Source organism: Lonchura striata, chromosome 5, assembly GCF_050655825.1.
Source record: "Lonchura striata isolate lonStrDom1 chromosome 5, ASM5065582v1, whole genome shotgun sequence".
Classification (NCBI taxonomy): domain Eukaryota; kingdom Metazoa; phylum Chordata; class Aves; order Passeriformes; family Estrildidae; genus Lonchura; species Lonchura striata.
In genome coordinates this window covers 30218276-30235960 of record NC_140707.1, presented here as the reverse complement: position 1 = coordinate 30235960, position 17685 = coordinate 30218276, and the positions used below count along the sequence as shown (strand labels likewise).

At 40.1% G+C, this 17685-nt stretch overlaps 1 protein-coding gene across 1 annotated transcript in view; it reads right to left on the bottom strand.

Moving 5' to 3' along the window:
- Positions 1 to 2180: 2180 nt before the first annotated feature.
- The window catches only part of EHF (ETS homologous factor), a 34074-nt gene continuing 18569 nt past the window's right edge, over positions 2181 to 17685 (bottom strand). Inside the window, exons 3-9 of the mRNA XM_085581686.1 lie at positions 15037 to 15282; positions 14657 to 14716; positions 12256 to 12324; positions 12097 to 12165; positions 9053 to 9112; positions 6470 to 6665; positions 2181 to 5661 (exon numbers count right to left, since the gene is read on the bottom strand). Of these exons, the coding sequence (XP_085437812.1) occupies positions 5562 to 5661; positions 6470 to 6665; positions 9053 to 9112; positions 12097 to 12165; positions 12256 to 12324; positions 14657 to 14716; positions 15037 to 15282 (800 nt within the window). The 3' untranslated portion in view covers positions 2181 to 5561. The remainder of the gene's footprint in view (positions 5662 to 6469; positions 6666 to 9052; positions 9113 to 12096; positions 12166 to 12255; positions 12325 to 14656; positions 14717 to 15036; positions 15283 to 17685) is intronic.

The window sequence follows — 17685 nt, the reverse complement described above, 5'->3', positions numbered from 1 at the left end:
CTATAACAATACAGATCATCCATCTTCCTTCTTCATTCCCCATACTGGGACTGAATCTTACAATAGAATTTCAAACCAAGATGAAAGAAAAGAGGGTATCACACCATACTGAATACAGAGGTGATAAATTCTTCAGCAGAAATAATGCTTCAGTCATCTTTCATAATTAATTTTTTTTAGGTAAACAAGATGATGCAGTACACACAGGAATATTGCTGTAATTTCTTGTTCTTCTCTAAGTTATAATTAAACTTGTAAACACTAATTTATGTTTAATTCTTGCAACCAACCTCTGATGGAAAGACTATAAATAGACTGACTTGGATGTTATTAAATTTTTTTGCACATACAGACTTTGTATTTCCACACAGAACTCTTGGTGCATTAAGACTTGGTCATTGACTTAGTCCCTTCCTCCTACTTTGTTTCTTTCCCTATTATTTTCTCTAACACTCAGGTGACTAAAGGAGCTAAATATCTGGGGAAAGCACAGTGGTTGGAGAAAATTCTTGGCTTGCATGAAGTTTAGGACTTAGACTGCATTGTGCAAATCTTCATCAGCAAGGGAGAAAATACTGAAAATCCAGATAGATTTGAATTGAAACCTATCTTTCAAATTATTGTAACTATCACATTTATTCAAAGTTATTAGTATTGGTAACTCTTAATCACCTCCTTTTTTTGCTAGTAACAGATTTCACTTACCTGAAGCAATTCTCACTTAACCTTGATGCAAACATGCATCCAAATTTATGTTACATTAAGATGTAGGTAGACTCTGTTTACAGCACTCCTCTTATTTATTCTCTATTTACATAAGATTGATAAACTGATTTTTGCCTTGAATTTTTATTTCATGTGGCCTTAGACTGCAGCTGAAAGCTGCAGTTTTCCTCACTTTTAAGTGACAACCAAGGAAGAGTTTTGATTTGCTTGAATTTTTTTTTTTTTTTCGGGGGGGTGGGGAGAGTTTAAGAGGCGTGTACTCATTTGCATGTTTCCAAATAATATTCTGTGTTTGTCTCAAATATTGGCCTCAGCTTGCTTGAAACAAAAGTCTCAACTATTTACTGGAAAACCAGCTGTGCTTCTTTAAATCACAGTCTGAACTTGCCTGAAATCTAGTTCCAATTCCTTTTGAAACCTAGTTTGGGACTCCCATGTTCTCAAACTACAACCACCCTTGAGACACTGATTTTGCACGCTTAACCTGGGGTTTGTAATTGTGTTCAAAATTCAAACTCATTCTCCTATTTATGTGGACATTGGATCCCCTTTGAAATTACAATTTCAAATATAGGCTGATTATATAGACGGAACATTTCAAGATCCACCATCCTTAAACACCCACATGCATCATTTCAGTGGCAGGGAACCACTTGCTTGCTTGAAATGACACATAGAGCATGATGGTGTGGCTTGTCCTATTGCAGTGAAGCTCCTGACAGGCTCCAGCCCAGCTCCAGATGTGCTGGCACAGCAGCAGGCTCAGGTCTCGGTGTCAGACTGGCTGCTCTGCACCACCTCGTGCTGCCAGCCCGGGACACCCAGCTGGGCACCACAGGGGCTACAGGGTGGCCCCTCGCTGGCCACACACGGCACCCTCGCACCCAGCTGGCACGGCCACAGCCCCCACACTGCAAATGACAAGGAGCCTGCCTTGACTTGCTTTTAACTGTAGGCATTTTCACTTTTTTACCTCAAGCTGCAGAGTAAATCAGGAGAGATGTCCCCTTTTCACAGCCACCACTTAGACGGAAAAATATCATGAAGGACAGGATTTCATAGCTTTAGCTGCTTCAGTAAAGGAAACGCTCGCTTTGAGTAATGGCATCCTTAATCAGCCTAGCCCTTGCACACACTTCAAAATACCTTGAAGTTAAATCAGTGCTGAAGTCAGGCCTTTGTTAAGTTTAGCAGCCAAACAAGAAAGGCAATCTAGCTGTGTTGACATAATCCATTATTTCGGTGAGGCCTGTGAGACATAAAACAGGTTTGGAAACCAAGTATCTTCACAACAGATCAGGTATTCAACATATTAGTAAATTTAAGCTATTGGATTTTGTTGCAGTTACAGCAGTGCTTTCATAAATATTAAAATATTCTTCAGTACTGAAAGAATTCACATTAGTAATTTCCAATCACAAGACATAAAAAAGGGGAAATAAACATTCATCAAATAATTTCATGAGTGTTTTATTTGAATTTCTATCATATTCACAAAAATAGGAACAGTCTTTAGAACCATTTTGTGAATACATTGTCTCCAAGCTGGGATTTACAATGGCAATAGTGAAATATCTAACTTGGATTTGTTTCCACACGTAGACATTGAAGATGATGCTGTGAGAAGCAAGCAGGAATTATGCAATGTGCTGCAGAAAGAAACATGAAAATGTAACTAAACATTTTAATGTCTGTGTAGTTCAACAGCCTAGATACAGTTTCTCAGGATGTTTTTAGAGTAAGTTGCTCTAATTTTGTGCAGAAAATATTGTGAGTGCTTATGCCAACCCTTTGACATTGTGATTTGCATGTGACTGTATAAATACAATATACTTTCCTATCTAGAGCTTTATACATACGAAAAATTATGGTACAATAAAAATCTATACACATGGTGCTACCAGTTCAGCAGCTGCTAACTTAAAAGATACGTCTAAAAATATGATTGCTCAGCCTCTGAAACACAAAATAAAAGAGCAATCAGAAATGCTTTTTGTTTAAATAGCAATTTACATTAAAATTCATCTCTTCATTTTCTCCGTTTGCTTAGGTGTGGTAAAAAGACTCTTTGGTTGGTTGCATCTGTCCTTGGCAGAACTGTAATTTTAAACAGTCCTTTGTGTTTGTCTTAGGCAAAGATTTGTAAAACAGAGTAAATGTTGGCTGGCTCCTATTCCAACTTTGTGCTATTGTAATGCTGAATGACAAATACCTACAGCACTGCAAAGTTCTGCAGGGTGTACAACACTGCAAAGTTCTGCAGGGTGGAAACAGAAACTTGTATGATTTCCACGTGCTGAAAGATGTGGCAGTGGAAGACCATTTATACTGCACCCCAATGTAAACCACTCCCTCAATTTATACAGAATGCTTCTAAGTACAGTTTTATCTTTCAAAACCCTTAAAAGCAGGTTGAGATGCTGCTCAGCAACCAAGTGGTGACACGCATATATCACAGGTTCATTTTATCTCCCAGAAATTTTGTGAGAGATCAGGTAGAAAGCAAATTCATTAAGTATTACAATCCATTGCTATAAGATATATGTTAACCTAAGATAAGGTACAACTGCATTGCAGATTTGTGAGGGTACCAGTGATCTCAGATTTTTACCCAAGGTGTTGAGGTGGTGTGAAGAGCATAAAGCAAAGGGGTAAAAATAACCATCAGGTAGGGGGAAGAAATGGTCTTGGGAGCAAAATGAAAGTGCTCTTCTCATCTGGTGGCCTGATCCTTGTTATATGAACTACAAAAGGATGGTAAAGGAAATGAAATGTAGCAAATTAAGCTAAAAAAGGAAATTATTGAGTTTGCAAAAGCAAGCAAGGCTAGCACACAGTTGTGGAAAAAAAAAACCAACCCAAACAGAGATAGACTGAGAGAAAAAAAAATGCTTTGAAGTACACAGGCTTATTATTTGATTTGTAAGTAAGATGAAGCTCTCTCCACCCAGGTTATGAAAAGTAAAAATTGTCATGTATGGTTAATTGATGGTGACAGCTCTGGTATACACAGTGTAGGAGGTGGTGCTATTGTTTAACATGCCCTACATGTGTAGATAACAAGTTAGGCTCTCATGTTTGACTACAAATTGTTGCTAAGCACATTTTATACTCTTCATATTGATACTTCTGTTGTCTCTTGGTTTCATCTCTATTTCCTTTTAAGACAAACAAAAATGGAATATCCTGCAACCTCCAGTTCTATCTTGCTGTATTTCACACTAATATGGATTCAAACCCAGGAGATGCCTCAGGAAATAGATATTGGATAGATTTAATATTCTTGATTTTCCAGTTTTTTATTTTTATTTTTTTAATCTTGGACTTCTCAGTCCTTGTTATCATTTACAAATTTCCGTGAAAAAGTGATTTGAAAAATATTTTCCTGAAAAAGTGATTTGAAATTAATCTTAGTTTCACCTCTGTTAACATCACCAAGACAATCCTGTTTCTCAGCTTCCACATCTCACGTATTCAGTGACCTGGTGAAGTGCTGCCTCTAGTTTTTATTTCCCTATGTTCTGCATATGCTCAGTGCCAGCAGAAAGCATTTGTGAATTGGAGAAAGGAAAAGCTGCTAATGAATGCTCAATGTCTGCAGAGCGCTGCTAGAGGTGAACCCGAAATACTGACCCAGGCCTGAATGTCCCTAAAATCTCAGTGTCTTTATGTTGATGGAGTTTTTCCTCCAACTATGAATCCCAAGCACAAATGATAAATATAAGTACAGTACAGAGTTAGACTTGAGGAAAGCAAGGGGAACTAATATTTTACACACAGTTTAGCTTTGCATTTCTCAAAGGTTTTTTGAAAATGTCTGTCCAAGGACATTCCAGGAGAACCCAGTTTGAAGTAACTGGGGAGACTTCCTCATGTCAAGGGATTAATAAAACTTCTGCTTGCCCACCTCCTCACTGCTCCATATGGCACAGATTTGAAAGCTTTAATTAGATGTGCAAGAGGGTGACAGGATTATTTACATTCCTACTGGGAAAACAGTGCCTTTTAGTAAGTTTTCCCAGTCAGAAAACAATCTTACTTCAACAGCTTTTGGTCCTCATGATCGACAATCTTCCAGCGGTTCACCCCAAAGATATTAGTTAACAAAAATTAGCTTTTTTCCTGAGGTGAGCTGAATGCTCTTTGGATGTTGGGGAGGACACTGAGTATCAAGTAAGGTCTGGTCCTAAATGTCTGCCCACAAAAGAAGGTCTCAGTGGTGGAGGTAGTATGGGTTCTCCAAATAAATGCTGACACCTCGCAGAGACACTGTTCTTGTGGCTGGGATAAGCCAGCTGAAGAGGGAACCACTGTCAAATTCAAGAAAAGCAGCTGAAAGCCAGAAAAGTATTAAAACACTCAGAAATCAGAGGAGGGAAGGAACAAGTGGTATTGGCCAAGGAAAGCTATAAACCATTTGACTATGGAAGAAGGCTACTTGGCTCAGAGATGCTTTACTGTTTTCTCCACTTATTGTTGCCTTCCAAAGTGGATTATCATCCTCCCTAAATGCCCTAATATTTAGCTCCTTCCCTTTCTTTACATGACTCATAAATCACATTATGCCTGTATGATTTAAAAAAAAGAGGAAAACTTCACAAAAAGGGAAAAATAATCATATTTCTATAATGTTAACTTATATCACAGAAAACTGTGTACATTTTTTCCCCATACAGGACATACTTCAAATAAAATAATTTTAACACCAATAATGAAAATGTTCTTTCTTCCCGACAGAAGTAGAATTGTTTTCTCACCCCAGTTTGATACATAAATATAAGAAAATAGTCTTTGAATATTTACATCCATGTGTTTTAAATGTTTTCTTTATATATTTAATTTTCATTTTCTCTCCAACCACGGGCATTCTTTCCAAATTTATATACTAATCTCCGACCATCCACGCGCTCAAGGATTTCTCTTTTGTAATAGTATCTGTTAAAATAAAAACAGAAAAATATATAAGAGTAAATTCACCTATGGTCCTAAAAGGTCACTGCCAATTAGACAATCACTTAGCTAGTTTTAAAAAATCTTGATTTTCTATTGAGATATATATATAATATCCAAGATAATTATAATTGAGTGACAGAGAAGGAAAAATGGATGTTTTCTTTTTCCTTTATATTAATTAGCTTCTGAGTTTGAATTTCACTGTGTTTCAGGTCAAAGCATACTGCTGGATTTATCACACACTCTTATGAGATTTCATAGGGGTTTTTCCAGATAAGCCAGGATCCAAAAATGAGGCCAGGAAAGAACTGCAGCCCTTTTAAAAATACATTTTGAAGTTGTAGAGATTATGGGAAAATTCTCAAAATGTTAAATCAAAGAGGAAAGAAAATCCTAACACCGATTTTAAGACAATGGATGTGTCCTAGTTTCCTAGGACAATGCCTAGTTTCTGAATGCTGCTGGAAACAACAAGGTTTCCAGCCATTACTGGACCATTTAAAAATTCTCAGGTTTCTGCAACCATGTTCCCTTCCAACATTGGTTGTTTGGATGGAGCCAAACAGAATTTATATATATAAAACCAATTATTTGTGTTATATATATCATATATTCTAGAGAAACAGGAGAAGAAAATAATATAATGCCACAAATTATTACAAAATTAGTGTGATAGACTTTCAAAGAAAGCAACTTCTGCTGTTGACAAATCAATTTGAAAAGTCAGACAAATTCTCCATCCAGTTGGTTTGTGTATGTGCCACAGTCTTCCTCAGCAACATCAGCTCACCTCATAGCCCGGCTGAGTTTCTCATAAGTCATGCTGCTGTTGTTTTTCTTCTTTCCCCACAGCTGGGCCACAGCTTCAGATTTTAAAAATCTGAAGACACCTTCTGACCGGTCTTCCCACTTGATTAATCCTGGGTTTTTCTCAGGATTGAGAAGAATATCTCTAATAAATTCCCAAAGATGAGTTCCTCGAGGGTCTGAAAAAAGAAAGAGGGCAGGAAGGACTGTCTCAAGAGCTCTCTGGGCCATGCTTGCAATTTTTATGCCATCTACAGAGGGTGAACACTCAGGCCATAGTTTCTGGAGCACAGGACCCCCACCTCAGAGATATACAGGTGAAAAACACTGGCAGCCTTTTGACTGCAGGTAAGCATCAGCCTCAGGCAGGCAAGTAGGAGCCCCAGCAACCAGGGGAAGCAGAGTCCAAACCACCCACTGCTTCCTTCTGCCTTTGGCAGTGTTCCTACCCTAAAGAGAACATGTTTAGGCCCTCCCCTCATCTCATTTGGCCATTTCTCTGATCCCTGTCTACAGCACAGCATGTAACCTGATATTATTGTGTGGCACATGAAACAGTCAGATTACTGTGAAGCAGGTACCGAACCTCCATGCATTTAAAATACAGACAGAAGGCACAGGAGGTGAACTGCAATTCTGTATGAATGAGTAAGTAAGAAGGTGTAGAGTGGATAGAAGGACAGTGACAAAACTGGCCAGCCAAAATTGTCTGTAAAAAGGTAACCAAAAAGTTTGACCATAGTGTAGAAAAGACAGATTCCAAGTTCAACAAGTAGACCTCTCAGTTTAAGCACAAATACATCTCACAGTTACTATAAAAATAGAACCAGAAAGTCCAGGTCAAAAAAAAAAATTAAATAAATCCACCAAGCCAGATGAAGTAGTTTACAAATGAAGAATAACAAACACAGTGACAAGGTGAGCCAGAAAGACAGCAGTCCTTTGGTCTGACTTCAAAAGCATGCAATTAGACCAAATTAAGAAGGAAACAAGCTAGTCAAAAATGTGAATGTAACTTGAAAATGGTATGCAGTGCAGTATAAGTAGAATTAGATTTCAGTCAACTAAACCAATATTTTTCTTTATTATTATAATTGTTTTCTAGGCCCATTAAAATGTTGTGGCTCTAACCTATCTAAACATCAGTAACCTATGGTCATGATATGGAGCAGTACTGGAGGAACTGGAGATTAAGGGGATTAGCCCAGACTGCCAATGTCACCTGTTTTATATGCCCAGGCTGTGACTGATGAGATGTTAGACTCATAGAGTATCTGAAGTTGGAACAGACCTATAAAAATCATCAAGTCTTACTCCCTGCTCCTTGCAGGACATCCTAGAACTAAAGCACATGACTAAGAGCATTGTCCAGATGCTTCTTGAACTCTGTCGGGCTTGGTGCTGTGACCACTTTCCTGGGGAGCCTGTTCCAGTGAACGACCACCCTCTGGGTGAAGAACCTTCTCTATTGTACAGTCTGAACTTTCCCTGGCACACCTTCACTCCATTTACTCAGATCCTATCACTGGTCACTAGACAGAGATCAGCACCTCCCCCTCCACTGCCTTCCCTGAGGAAGCTGAGGACTGGGACGTGTCAACCTTCAGCTTTCTCTTCTCCAAGCTGAACAAGCTGACAGACCTCAGGTCTCCACAGGTCTTTCTTCAGACCAGTCCTATCTAATCCTTTGATGAACAACCTTTTTATACACACACACACAAAAAAACCCACCAGCAAGATATTTGTGTACAGATATAAAGTTCAGGAACTCTGTTGGGGCAAAGCAACAGAACAAGAGTAAGAAGAGTCAGGAAGAGACAATCTGGAAGTCATATTGAAACAGGATGAACCCAAATACCACAAAATGCAGTGAAAGACCGATACTAAGCTTTCCTATTATAATCAGAGAATTAAATAGGATGGAAAATACATACATAGGATATTTTCAGCATCAAAAAATCTTGGTAAAGTATGTTAATGGAACTATGTACAGAAATCACAATTATGGTATCCTGTCTTCAGAGTCAGGTTCAATAAAAACTTGCAGAAAATGTAGGTGACGGGAGTGGAGAGACTGTCATATCAGGGGATAAGAAGGTGGCAAGATTGAGGCACAGGTGCTTGCTTGTGATGTCGTGCGTGAGAAGTTCTGCAAGATGCTGAGCAGGGTCTGTGGTGTGTGCTGCACCTGGCAGGCACAGGCACGAGCATGACTGTGCCCACGCACAGGCCCTTCTGATTAAATCCTGGGTCTTCCTCATCATTCCTTTACTCCACTCCACCAGCCCAGCTCAACACAGGGCAAAGGAAATTGGTTTCTGGTTGCTTCCCTATAGGCCCTCACTGATAAAAACAATTTGAAAAGTTTAACAATATTGAGTCCAAAAATGACGTAAACAAGCAGTACTAGATAGTCAGATCCTTTTAGAATTCAATCACAGTAACGATTTAATGAGTTTTGCGTTCAAAATGCTTCCTCTTCCCTCCCAAAAAGGATCTGATTTTCATTTGTTTCTTTTTCATTCAATAAACTAACCAACCCTTATAAGCATGGATGTCGACTTACTGTGCTTCTTGGTGTGGGACTTTGGGGTATGATCTTGCGATTTTTTTGCATCTGAAGAGTCTGCAGAGAAGGAAAATGAAGTCTATTTGTAAATTTGATTAAAGGCTTTCCATTGACTAGCATGTTGAAAGAAATAAAACCACAAAAAAACCCAAATATCTCTTCTAAAGATAATCACTTTTCAGAAGGTAATCTAAGTGAGGAGGGAGAGTTTTGTTTTCTGTACTATATGTTAATCAGCACACTTCTCAAAGAGACCACTGATGAATAAAGAATGAATGCAGAGGTAAACATTTGGCTTTTGAAAGCTAAATTTGATTAACAAATACCTCACCTCATATTGTGTGTGAGAGAGAGAAAAATAGGATGATCACATCTGTAAAAGGAATCCTGAATTGTCCCATTATCTTAGTCTTTGCTGAAGCATGTATCTTTGGGGGCTTATTTGTTTCTGAAGAGATGATCTAATGGGAAATGTATGCACTGGTACCAATGCACAGAACACCTACCTGACTAAAACATAATGAACTGGCAAAGCGCTGTTGTTTAGGGGGGCAGAGTGGGGGAAAGGGGCTCCACTGGTAGGAGTTTTTGGCAGCAGGACAAGCATATATTTTTCCGTGGCTCAGAGCCATAGGAACAAGCCATTTCTCATCAATTGTACTTTATCACCTGCAGCCAGCCAGAGGAGAAATAGGATTTCTGGCACAAGCATTTCTTCAGAAATGAAAAAAAAAGAAGTTCCGCCTGTTCATGACTGTAACCTACCTCGCAGTCTGCACGTTCAACCCTCCCACCCCCAAACCACCACAGCCTGGCTCTGCTCTTGTGCTTAATGAATAGCTTTCATCTGATTGCTCTAAGTCTCACAAAATCTATGGGATAGACCTGAGAGGGAGCCCCTTCTGTGTTTGCTTTTCAGCATACCTTGTCCCTGAATCCCACAAAGCAAAGCCTAAGGTCCCACGCATGTTTTCCCAGCTTCTATGAATGCACAATTATCATACTTTTCATGGAAACCAGGCATTTGCATGGGAAAATGACTCATAGGAAATATTTATTTGCATAGAAACTTGTCAGATTTGCACAAGCTACTGCAATAACTGCATGTGAAAAGGTAGATGCAAACTTATTCACACACTTGCTTTATTCATACATAACTGGAAACAAACTGAACAAGACCGTGGGGATAGGCCTAACCTCTGCTATTCTAAGTCTGATAAATTACTGTCCTTGTCCCCCAAGCAGCAAACGTGCTCTGAGTCATTTTGCCTTCCCACTCTCAAAGAGCAGGAACTAGCCTGAACCTCACTCAGCTTGGAGGGGGGAAGTAAAATGAGGCTTATTTCACTGCCTTTCTTCAGATTATGATTCCCCATATGTTATTAAAAGCCTGTGGGAACTCCAGGTAACAACTGCAGGACCCAGTTCTTTATTTGCCCTCATATAAATCCTTCTCATTTTAAAATCCTACAATTTGCTTGCAAATGTTTGTTATGCTCCACTTAGCTGGAAATTTATTCTTGGAAGTTCAGTTGCCTTCTGCCTAGCCAGTGATTTATTCTGGATTTCAGCTGTGTAAATAGCCTCCTGCTCTGCCACAGCTCCTACATGGAGACTGGTTTCAAACATGCCATGTTAGGAGGCTGGGGCCTGACAGATGAAAAGAGTTATGATGCAGTTTCAACAAAGCCGTCTTGCAAAACTTTTGACAAAAGGTTACACATTATTTGCATATGATTCAGGAATGAGCCATTTTTTTACGGGATATACAAATTTAGTTTTTACAGGAGGCTGTGCCCTTGGCGTGCCACCTTAGCTCTAGGCTTAAGCAGTCAGCAGATAAACACACCGTGCCGGGATCTGGACAGGTCCCCAGCCCTGTCAGCGAGCCCTGAAATCCTCGTAGCCATCTTGCGAGAGTGGGTGGAGGCAGTGGAGAAAGCAAACAGGGTGTTTGGTTGGGGTTTTTTAAGGTTTGGTGGTTTTCTTCTTCTGGTCAAGTTTTCTCCCTCTTTCCTTTTTTTTTTTTTTTTTTTTAATTTTTTTGTTAATTCGTAGCTGAGTGCATGAGTGCATTAGTTAAACCGTATGTCACTTGGCCAATCCAGCTCAGGAGGCTGGAGGAGCAGGGATGGCAGGCACGGGGCTGGGGCCGCTGCCCACAGGCAGAAGCACAAGGGCTGCCCCCAATGCAAGGCTGGTCTACAGCAAGGCATCTCCTTTCTTCTCCTCCAGGACTTCCAGTGCCTTCTCCCTCAGATCTCTGCTTAACAGCCTCCAAAGAAGAACGCGCCTTTCCTCCCCGCTTTCTCGCTCCCCTGCCGCCTCTGCTTCACTCTTGTCCCCTGCCCTGCTCTCCTGCCCCGTCCCGGTGGCAGCCCCTGGACAGGGCCCACAGGGCCTTTGCCACGTGTGCTCAGACTGCACTTGGACCAGCACTACGGCAAACAGGTTCGCTGTCTCCCGCCCCTCGGCAGGCGGATTTGAGCTCTCCCTCACGGAAGGCAGGGGGGCTCGGTGAGCACCCCGCTGTCGGCTCAGAGGGGCGGCAGGAGGAAGCCCTTGTGCCGGCCATTTGGGCACAGGGCTCGGTGTCCGCCCCACAGCCGCCCCAGGCCAGCCCCAGCCTGGCCCCAAAGCCAGCAGCCAGCTCAGCATGAATCACGGCCCACTGGGGAGCACGGCCGCTGTGGGGAGGAATGGGGCACTCGTTTGCCCCGTGTGCTGCACCACAGAAAAGCGTGGTGTAGCTGGAATGTCTTGTCTCTCTGACACTCATGTTTACCCCTTTGACTCAGTCACTTTAAAAGATATGTAGAGATTACAGATTATTTGATCATCTTCTTCCTGACAGACAGAAGACAGAAGCATTTCTTTAAAGAAAGCTATTGTAATAATGACAGCTAATAAATCTGTCAGAACCATCATTGCTTGGCTTAAAATTACTAGAGGCTCAGATGCAATCCTACAACAGAAGACCACAGAGACTATTACATGTCGGTAGCTCTGGGACAAGTGACAAACAATTACAAGTTTCTTACCAGAAGATTGGTGACTAGGTGTCATCATGGAAATCTGAGCACGACAGAATGTTTTACTGTCCAATAACTCTGGGAATTAAAAGGAAGAGATTTAAACTAATAGCCTCAGACAACAATAAAGCCATCTCACAATGCATGAAGTATTGTGATGTTAGTTACCTACTGTGCTACCATAGCCACTGTCATAAAGATAATTCTCTTCTTTCCAGGATACCATTAAGGATGGATCTGAAGGTAAAGGACAAAAAAAAACAATTGATCACTAAAAGAACATTTCTCAGCACAGAGGTAAATACTGAGCACTGAAAGAATTCAAAATGTGAAAAAAAAAAAAAAAAACAACAAAACTGTCAAGGGAACCAAGAAGTGAAGGGGCTATGTACAAAATTATTTCCTTTCACTCAAATTATACATGAAGTTTTGCATATTCAGGCAAATGTATTTACACAAAGCACTGATTTTTAGAAATAATGTAGTATGCTCTTCCTTTTCCTGCCAGATCAACTCTAACTCCACCCAATCCAGTCCTGAACTCTCGGCCCCTGATGATTATGACAGTGCGTTGGAGCCACCAAGATGAAAGTGTTTTCAAATATCTAGTCAAAAAAAAGGATGCTTATGATGAGAATTTATTTCTATAATGGTAGAACTTGAAAGTCCTCTCTGAAACACAGCTTGTTGTTTAAGCACATAGTGAGAAACATCAAAGCCTAATCCTAGATGAAGGGCCGTTTTATTCCAGGCACACTAAGTCCCCATCCTTAACCCAAAAACCACCTTCATGATTAAAGAGGAATAATTTTTAATGACCTTCTGGTCATATGGATCAATATAAGCAGAACAGAAGTACTGTTTTTATGACCTGTACACTAGTCTGGAAATTACTTCCTTCACAGTGCATTTTTAAGGTCAGAAACCTTAAAAATGTTTTTCTTTTGAAACCAGGTCAGAAGGGATGAGATATAAGGTTCAAATCTAGGTTAAAACTAATTTTTTTCATGTTCATATAAATGAAATCAAAAACCCCAAAATGAGTTACAGCTAAATAATCATGTTTGGCCAAGTTACCACTTATGACATAGGAATTTCGCAGGCATGCTAACTAATAGCTGCATGTTTGGGCACCCAGAGCTTGCGTTCCTACAATAGCACACACCCTTTGCTTGCTTGGACACCTGATCTGCCTAATGTTGCCTCTGAAAACAGGCCTTACCCAGCCAGAACATGGGGAGAGTGTTCACCTTTGTTCATTTTGGTCTTTTTCAGTACCCATGTCTTTGCAGCTGTGATGGGTTACTGGAGTGAGACGAGTTTCCCCTCAAAACCACCAGCCCTGTCCCTGCTGCCTCACAAGGAGTAACTTTCCCAGCATCTCTAATCCACAATTTCTGCTCCTCCACATGCAGAAACTTAACCCACTTGCACTGGCCATGGTTGGCACCACCAGAGCCCCACCAGGCCGTTCCCGATTCAGCACATCCAGGAGAACTGCCTGCCAGTTAGTCCTTTCCAAGATGTGCAGCTGAGGTGCTTTGCCCTCATCTCTCGTAGGAGGAGGAAATAATATTATACCAGGATCTCATAAATCAGGATTTAAAGGATTACTGGAGTTACCTCTATGGAAAGCAGCAAGGCTGCCTCATGCACATCTTCCATACCAAGAGTGGATTGCAGATTGCAATCCTTGACTGCTGCAAGGAGAATGTGGGTAATGTTCCTGGCTGGAGAAGCTGGGCTCCAATCGGTTAAGTGGATAAACAGGCTGACAGTATTTGTTGGAGACACCACATGCAACAGATTTTGTTCTGCCAGGAGATATCAAATGTGGCTCATGGGCACACCTACATACAAAAAGGCTGGGACTACTGGGATAGTGTGTGGATATGGGCAGGCGTGATCTGGCAAAGGAACAAGGAAAATAATTGCGCCTGAAGAGGACAGTTGAATCAAGCTGAAGTTCTTTTCTCAGTTAAACAAAGCCCTGGGAGAAAAGGGATCTAGCTATAAACACACTCAGAAAAAGAATTGCAACAGCAAAAATGCAGATTTGATCAAACCAAACTGCTGCCTGAATTTCATTTTTGTTGAAACCAGTGAAGAAATTAAAATGTAACATTTTGTTTTCTCTCCAAGCTGTTTTTTGGGAATCTCCTTGTGCTTCAAACATTAACAGCATTTCACACCAAAATATTTTTTCTTCCTTTCTTTCTTCATTTTTTTTTCAACGGAACATATTATTAAAATATTTGTTTTGAAATCTGCTGAATAAAGCATAGAAAGAAGTCCTCTACAAAGCTGCCTCCATGGAGCACCTCAAACTATTCCAATTCTGAACATCCATGTAGACTGCTAATACTGCAGAGGTCTCCCAGGAAAAGTGGCCATGTAGTATGCATGTAGTATTACACGAAACTTCAGAAGGAGGCACTGACTGACATTTGTATTACTTCTTTAATTCTGCATGATACACTTTCCATTTTATTTAAAGCCACTTTGATTTGTCTCCCTTAGATGAGAGGTCCCCTCTTTTCAAAAGACAATTTACCCAACTGCTACTCACCTGTTTGCTCTGTCTTCACAATGACATTATGAGATTGGTACATGTCACTTCCACACTGACCTGCAAGAAAGCAAATTGGCAGATAGGAAGTATGAGAATGAGCACAGAGGAATTAAATGTCTTAGCTCCAAGCAGCAACTTCTACACCTGAGCCAGAGGGCTGATTTTGGAGTGGGAAACATTCCCTCCCTTCTTCATCCTTCAGATTTCTGCCTTAAGTAATATCCAAGAAATTTAGCAATACCATAAATGAGCTATAAGCAGAATAGCAAATATAGCAAGTATAATCTGCCAGGCAAGCTTCTAGGGAACATAAATGACTTCTGAAGATCTCAGAATTCAGACTAATATGCACGTGTCTCTCTCTAATATCTATTTACCATTCCATTTTAGGTGCTGGAGGTTGCTGTAAAGCAGTTGTCCTGCTGTCCCAGCTGCCTGAGTGAATTCCTGCAGGCTCATACTACACAGATGTTCCCCATTGATATCAAACTCCTGGAAAGGTATGCAGTTGGCATCCAGTTGGTTGGTATCAAGGAGGTGCTGCAGCCACTCCCAGACTTGAAACTTAGTCCAGTACTGAGGGTGTATTTCGTGCCACTGGGTTCCATAGAAGCTACTGGATACTGGAAAAGAAAAAAACCACAAATTTACTGTCTCTGATAGCATAACAGTCATCAACAATAAGATCTATAGCCAAATTGCATGTCCTGGAAGTCTGCAGATCTAGATGCGTTTCTCAGTCCTTAACATTGGCTCAGTAGCTATTGCTGGAGAAGATATTGTGAAGGTTTTGGCCTCAGATTTCCAACTCAAAATTAGGCACTATTTCATTCACACCTCTTGGCTGATTGATTTGGAGGAACTAACTTATTAATGTTAGCTAAATACACCTAAATTCTCTGAGGGAAGATACTTTACAGAAATACTGTTGAAAAGGAATGTGTGGGAAAATTATTTTATTGCATCAGAAAATGATGGGAAAGCCTTGCAAAACTCTCATAAGGTGACGTGGAAACTTTCTTTGAATAAGAGCTTAGTAGGGGCTAACTATTAATTGTGGGGTTAGGAAAAAGAAGGTTAAAAGCACTCTCATACTGCTCCACAGTAAAAGCCTATCAGTGTGGGCCAAGTTTTCATGACAGATTTGGCATTCTGATGGTGCCGATTATTGCTGTAGTCCTGTAAGGTGGTTTCTGAATGCAGTTGTAAAGCTCATCTTTAGCTATGGAAGCTGCCTAATTTTCTTGTTAGAATGTCTGAGTCTTTTCTTGGCAATCTCTTAAACTGCTCTCAGTTGAATGTCATTGCATGACAATAATTTGCATGTGCAAATGGAAGAAATTGTACATGGGATAGGATCATTATGTAAGATAAGAGCAAAGGCAGGATTGCTTTGGTCTGTCCTCACAGAGTTCAGTGCAATTTATTCCCTGGGAAAGGAGGAAAATGGACTATGCCAGACAGAGGTGACAGTGAGATAAAATGTTCACAAGTGCAAGAAGGGTGTAAGGCTGAGGGAATGAGATTACAGAAGGAGGAGAGACTGCCATGGCCTAGCTCTGCAGGGACCTCACTCCAGGATATGACACCAGTCTGTTCCCATCTCCTCTAGAAAAAAAATTAACCACACAGTGATAAATACTGACAACAGTGGATATTGCTAAAGGACCACAAGCATCAGAATTGGCACATTTTAGGAAATCACCTTAACTCAGGTGCACTAGACCTCAGGTCTCTTCACAGGAGGTACAGGACAGAGTTTCCAGGTAACACAAAAACAATCCCCACAGTTATTTAGCTTTCTTTATCAATATTAGCCAACAGGGCTTGTGTAAGTAATTTAGGGAGTTTGCAGGACTGATCCTCATCCTCCCATTGAAGGATTTGGGGAATGAGTGTGGAAATTATTTAAAGTGTGGTATATCAGAGAAAAAAGGTTTGCTGAAGCTGTCAAATACCCCCTGAAAAGGAGGTTGATTTGTATTTTTATTACTTCAGAAGAGTAAAGTGATTTCAAAGGCCACACGAATCTTAATGTTAGCAAAGATACCTAAGTGAGAGAAGAAAGTAGCTTAGGTAAAAGTAAATGTAGTAGTGAATTATTGCACAGGCTGGTCTGAGATTTGAGTTTCCTATCCCTCTAAAACCTACGTAAATCCTGAGGAGTTTCACCCTGGAAATTTGATATAGACCCCCACCATTTCCCTCCACGAAATCCTGTGGAAAAGTAAAACTCAGACATGACATTTTTTCTATGACACTTTTACAGAAAAACAAGTACAATTATTAAGCACATGTTGATGTATATTCCTGTGTATTTATAAATTACACATTTAAAAAATAAGCATTTCATTAAGTGGGAACTTTAATTGTAAGTTTTGTTGTAGTACTATTTGGATCAGAAGGACAAGAGCAGCATATGATTGTCCGCTTAGATTTTGAGTTTTGCCTGTCCACTAAATAATGAAAAGAATTCTAAAATTATGTCAAGCACCTATAGAGATACAGGTTTATATATATTTTTATACTGAGAGAATATATATAAATACATTTTTATATATCCAAATATATAATCAGAAAACAGTAAGGAGAAAAAAAGAAAAAAAATCACAAGCCACAAGTTACCTAGTGCTCTAATGCCAGTCTAATTAGAAAGCTATCTAGTAATTTGAACTGAAAAAGCAAATACAGAAAAGGACCAAAAATACTATTCCCCTGGAAAGCCAGAGGGGTGATTAGCATTAAACAGTAATGTTGGTTTAGAGGAAGCACGAGGGGTAAAGGTATGAGGGAAAGAATTCTGGACTGAGAAGTGAGAACTTCTGGCACTTTTAAATTTTAAGAAAGACAGTCAGTAAGAAAATGAAAAATAAACTGGTCCCTATTGCAAGTTCAGCTTTTTACAAATGAAGTAAACAAATGAAAATTTTTTCTTACCAGAAGTGAAATCTGGTAAATTAGTACTACTGAAAAATAATGCTCGTACATGCTTAAAGGTGTAGCAGCCCCTTTCCCCCAGCCTCCCA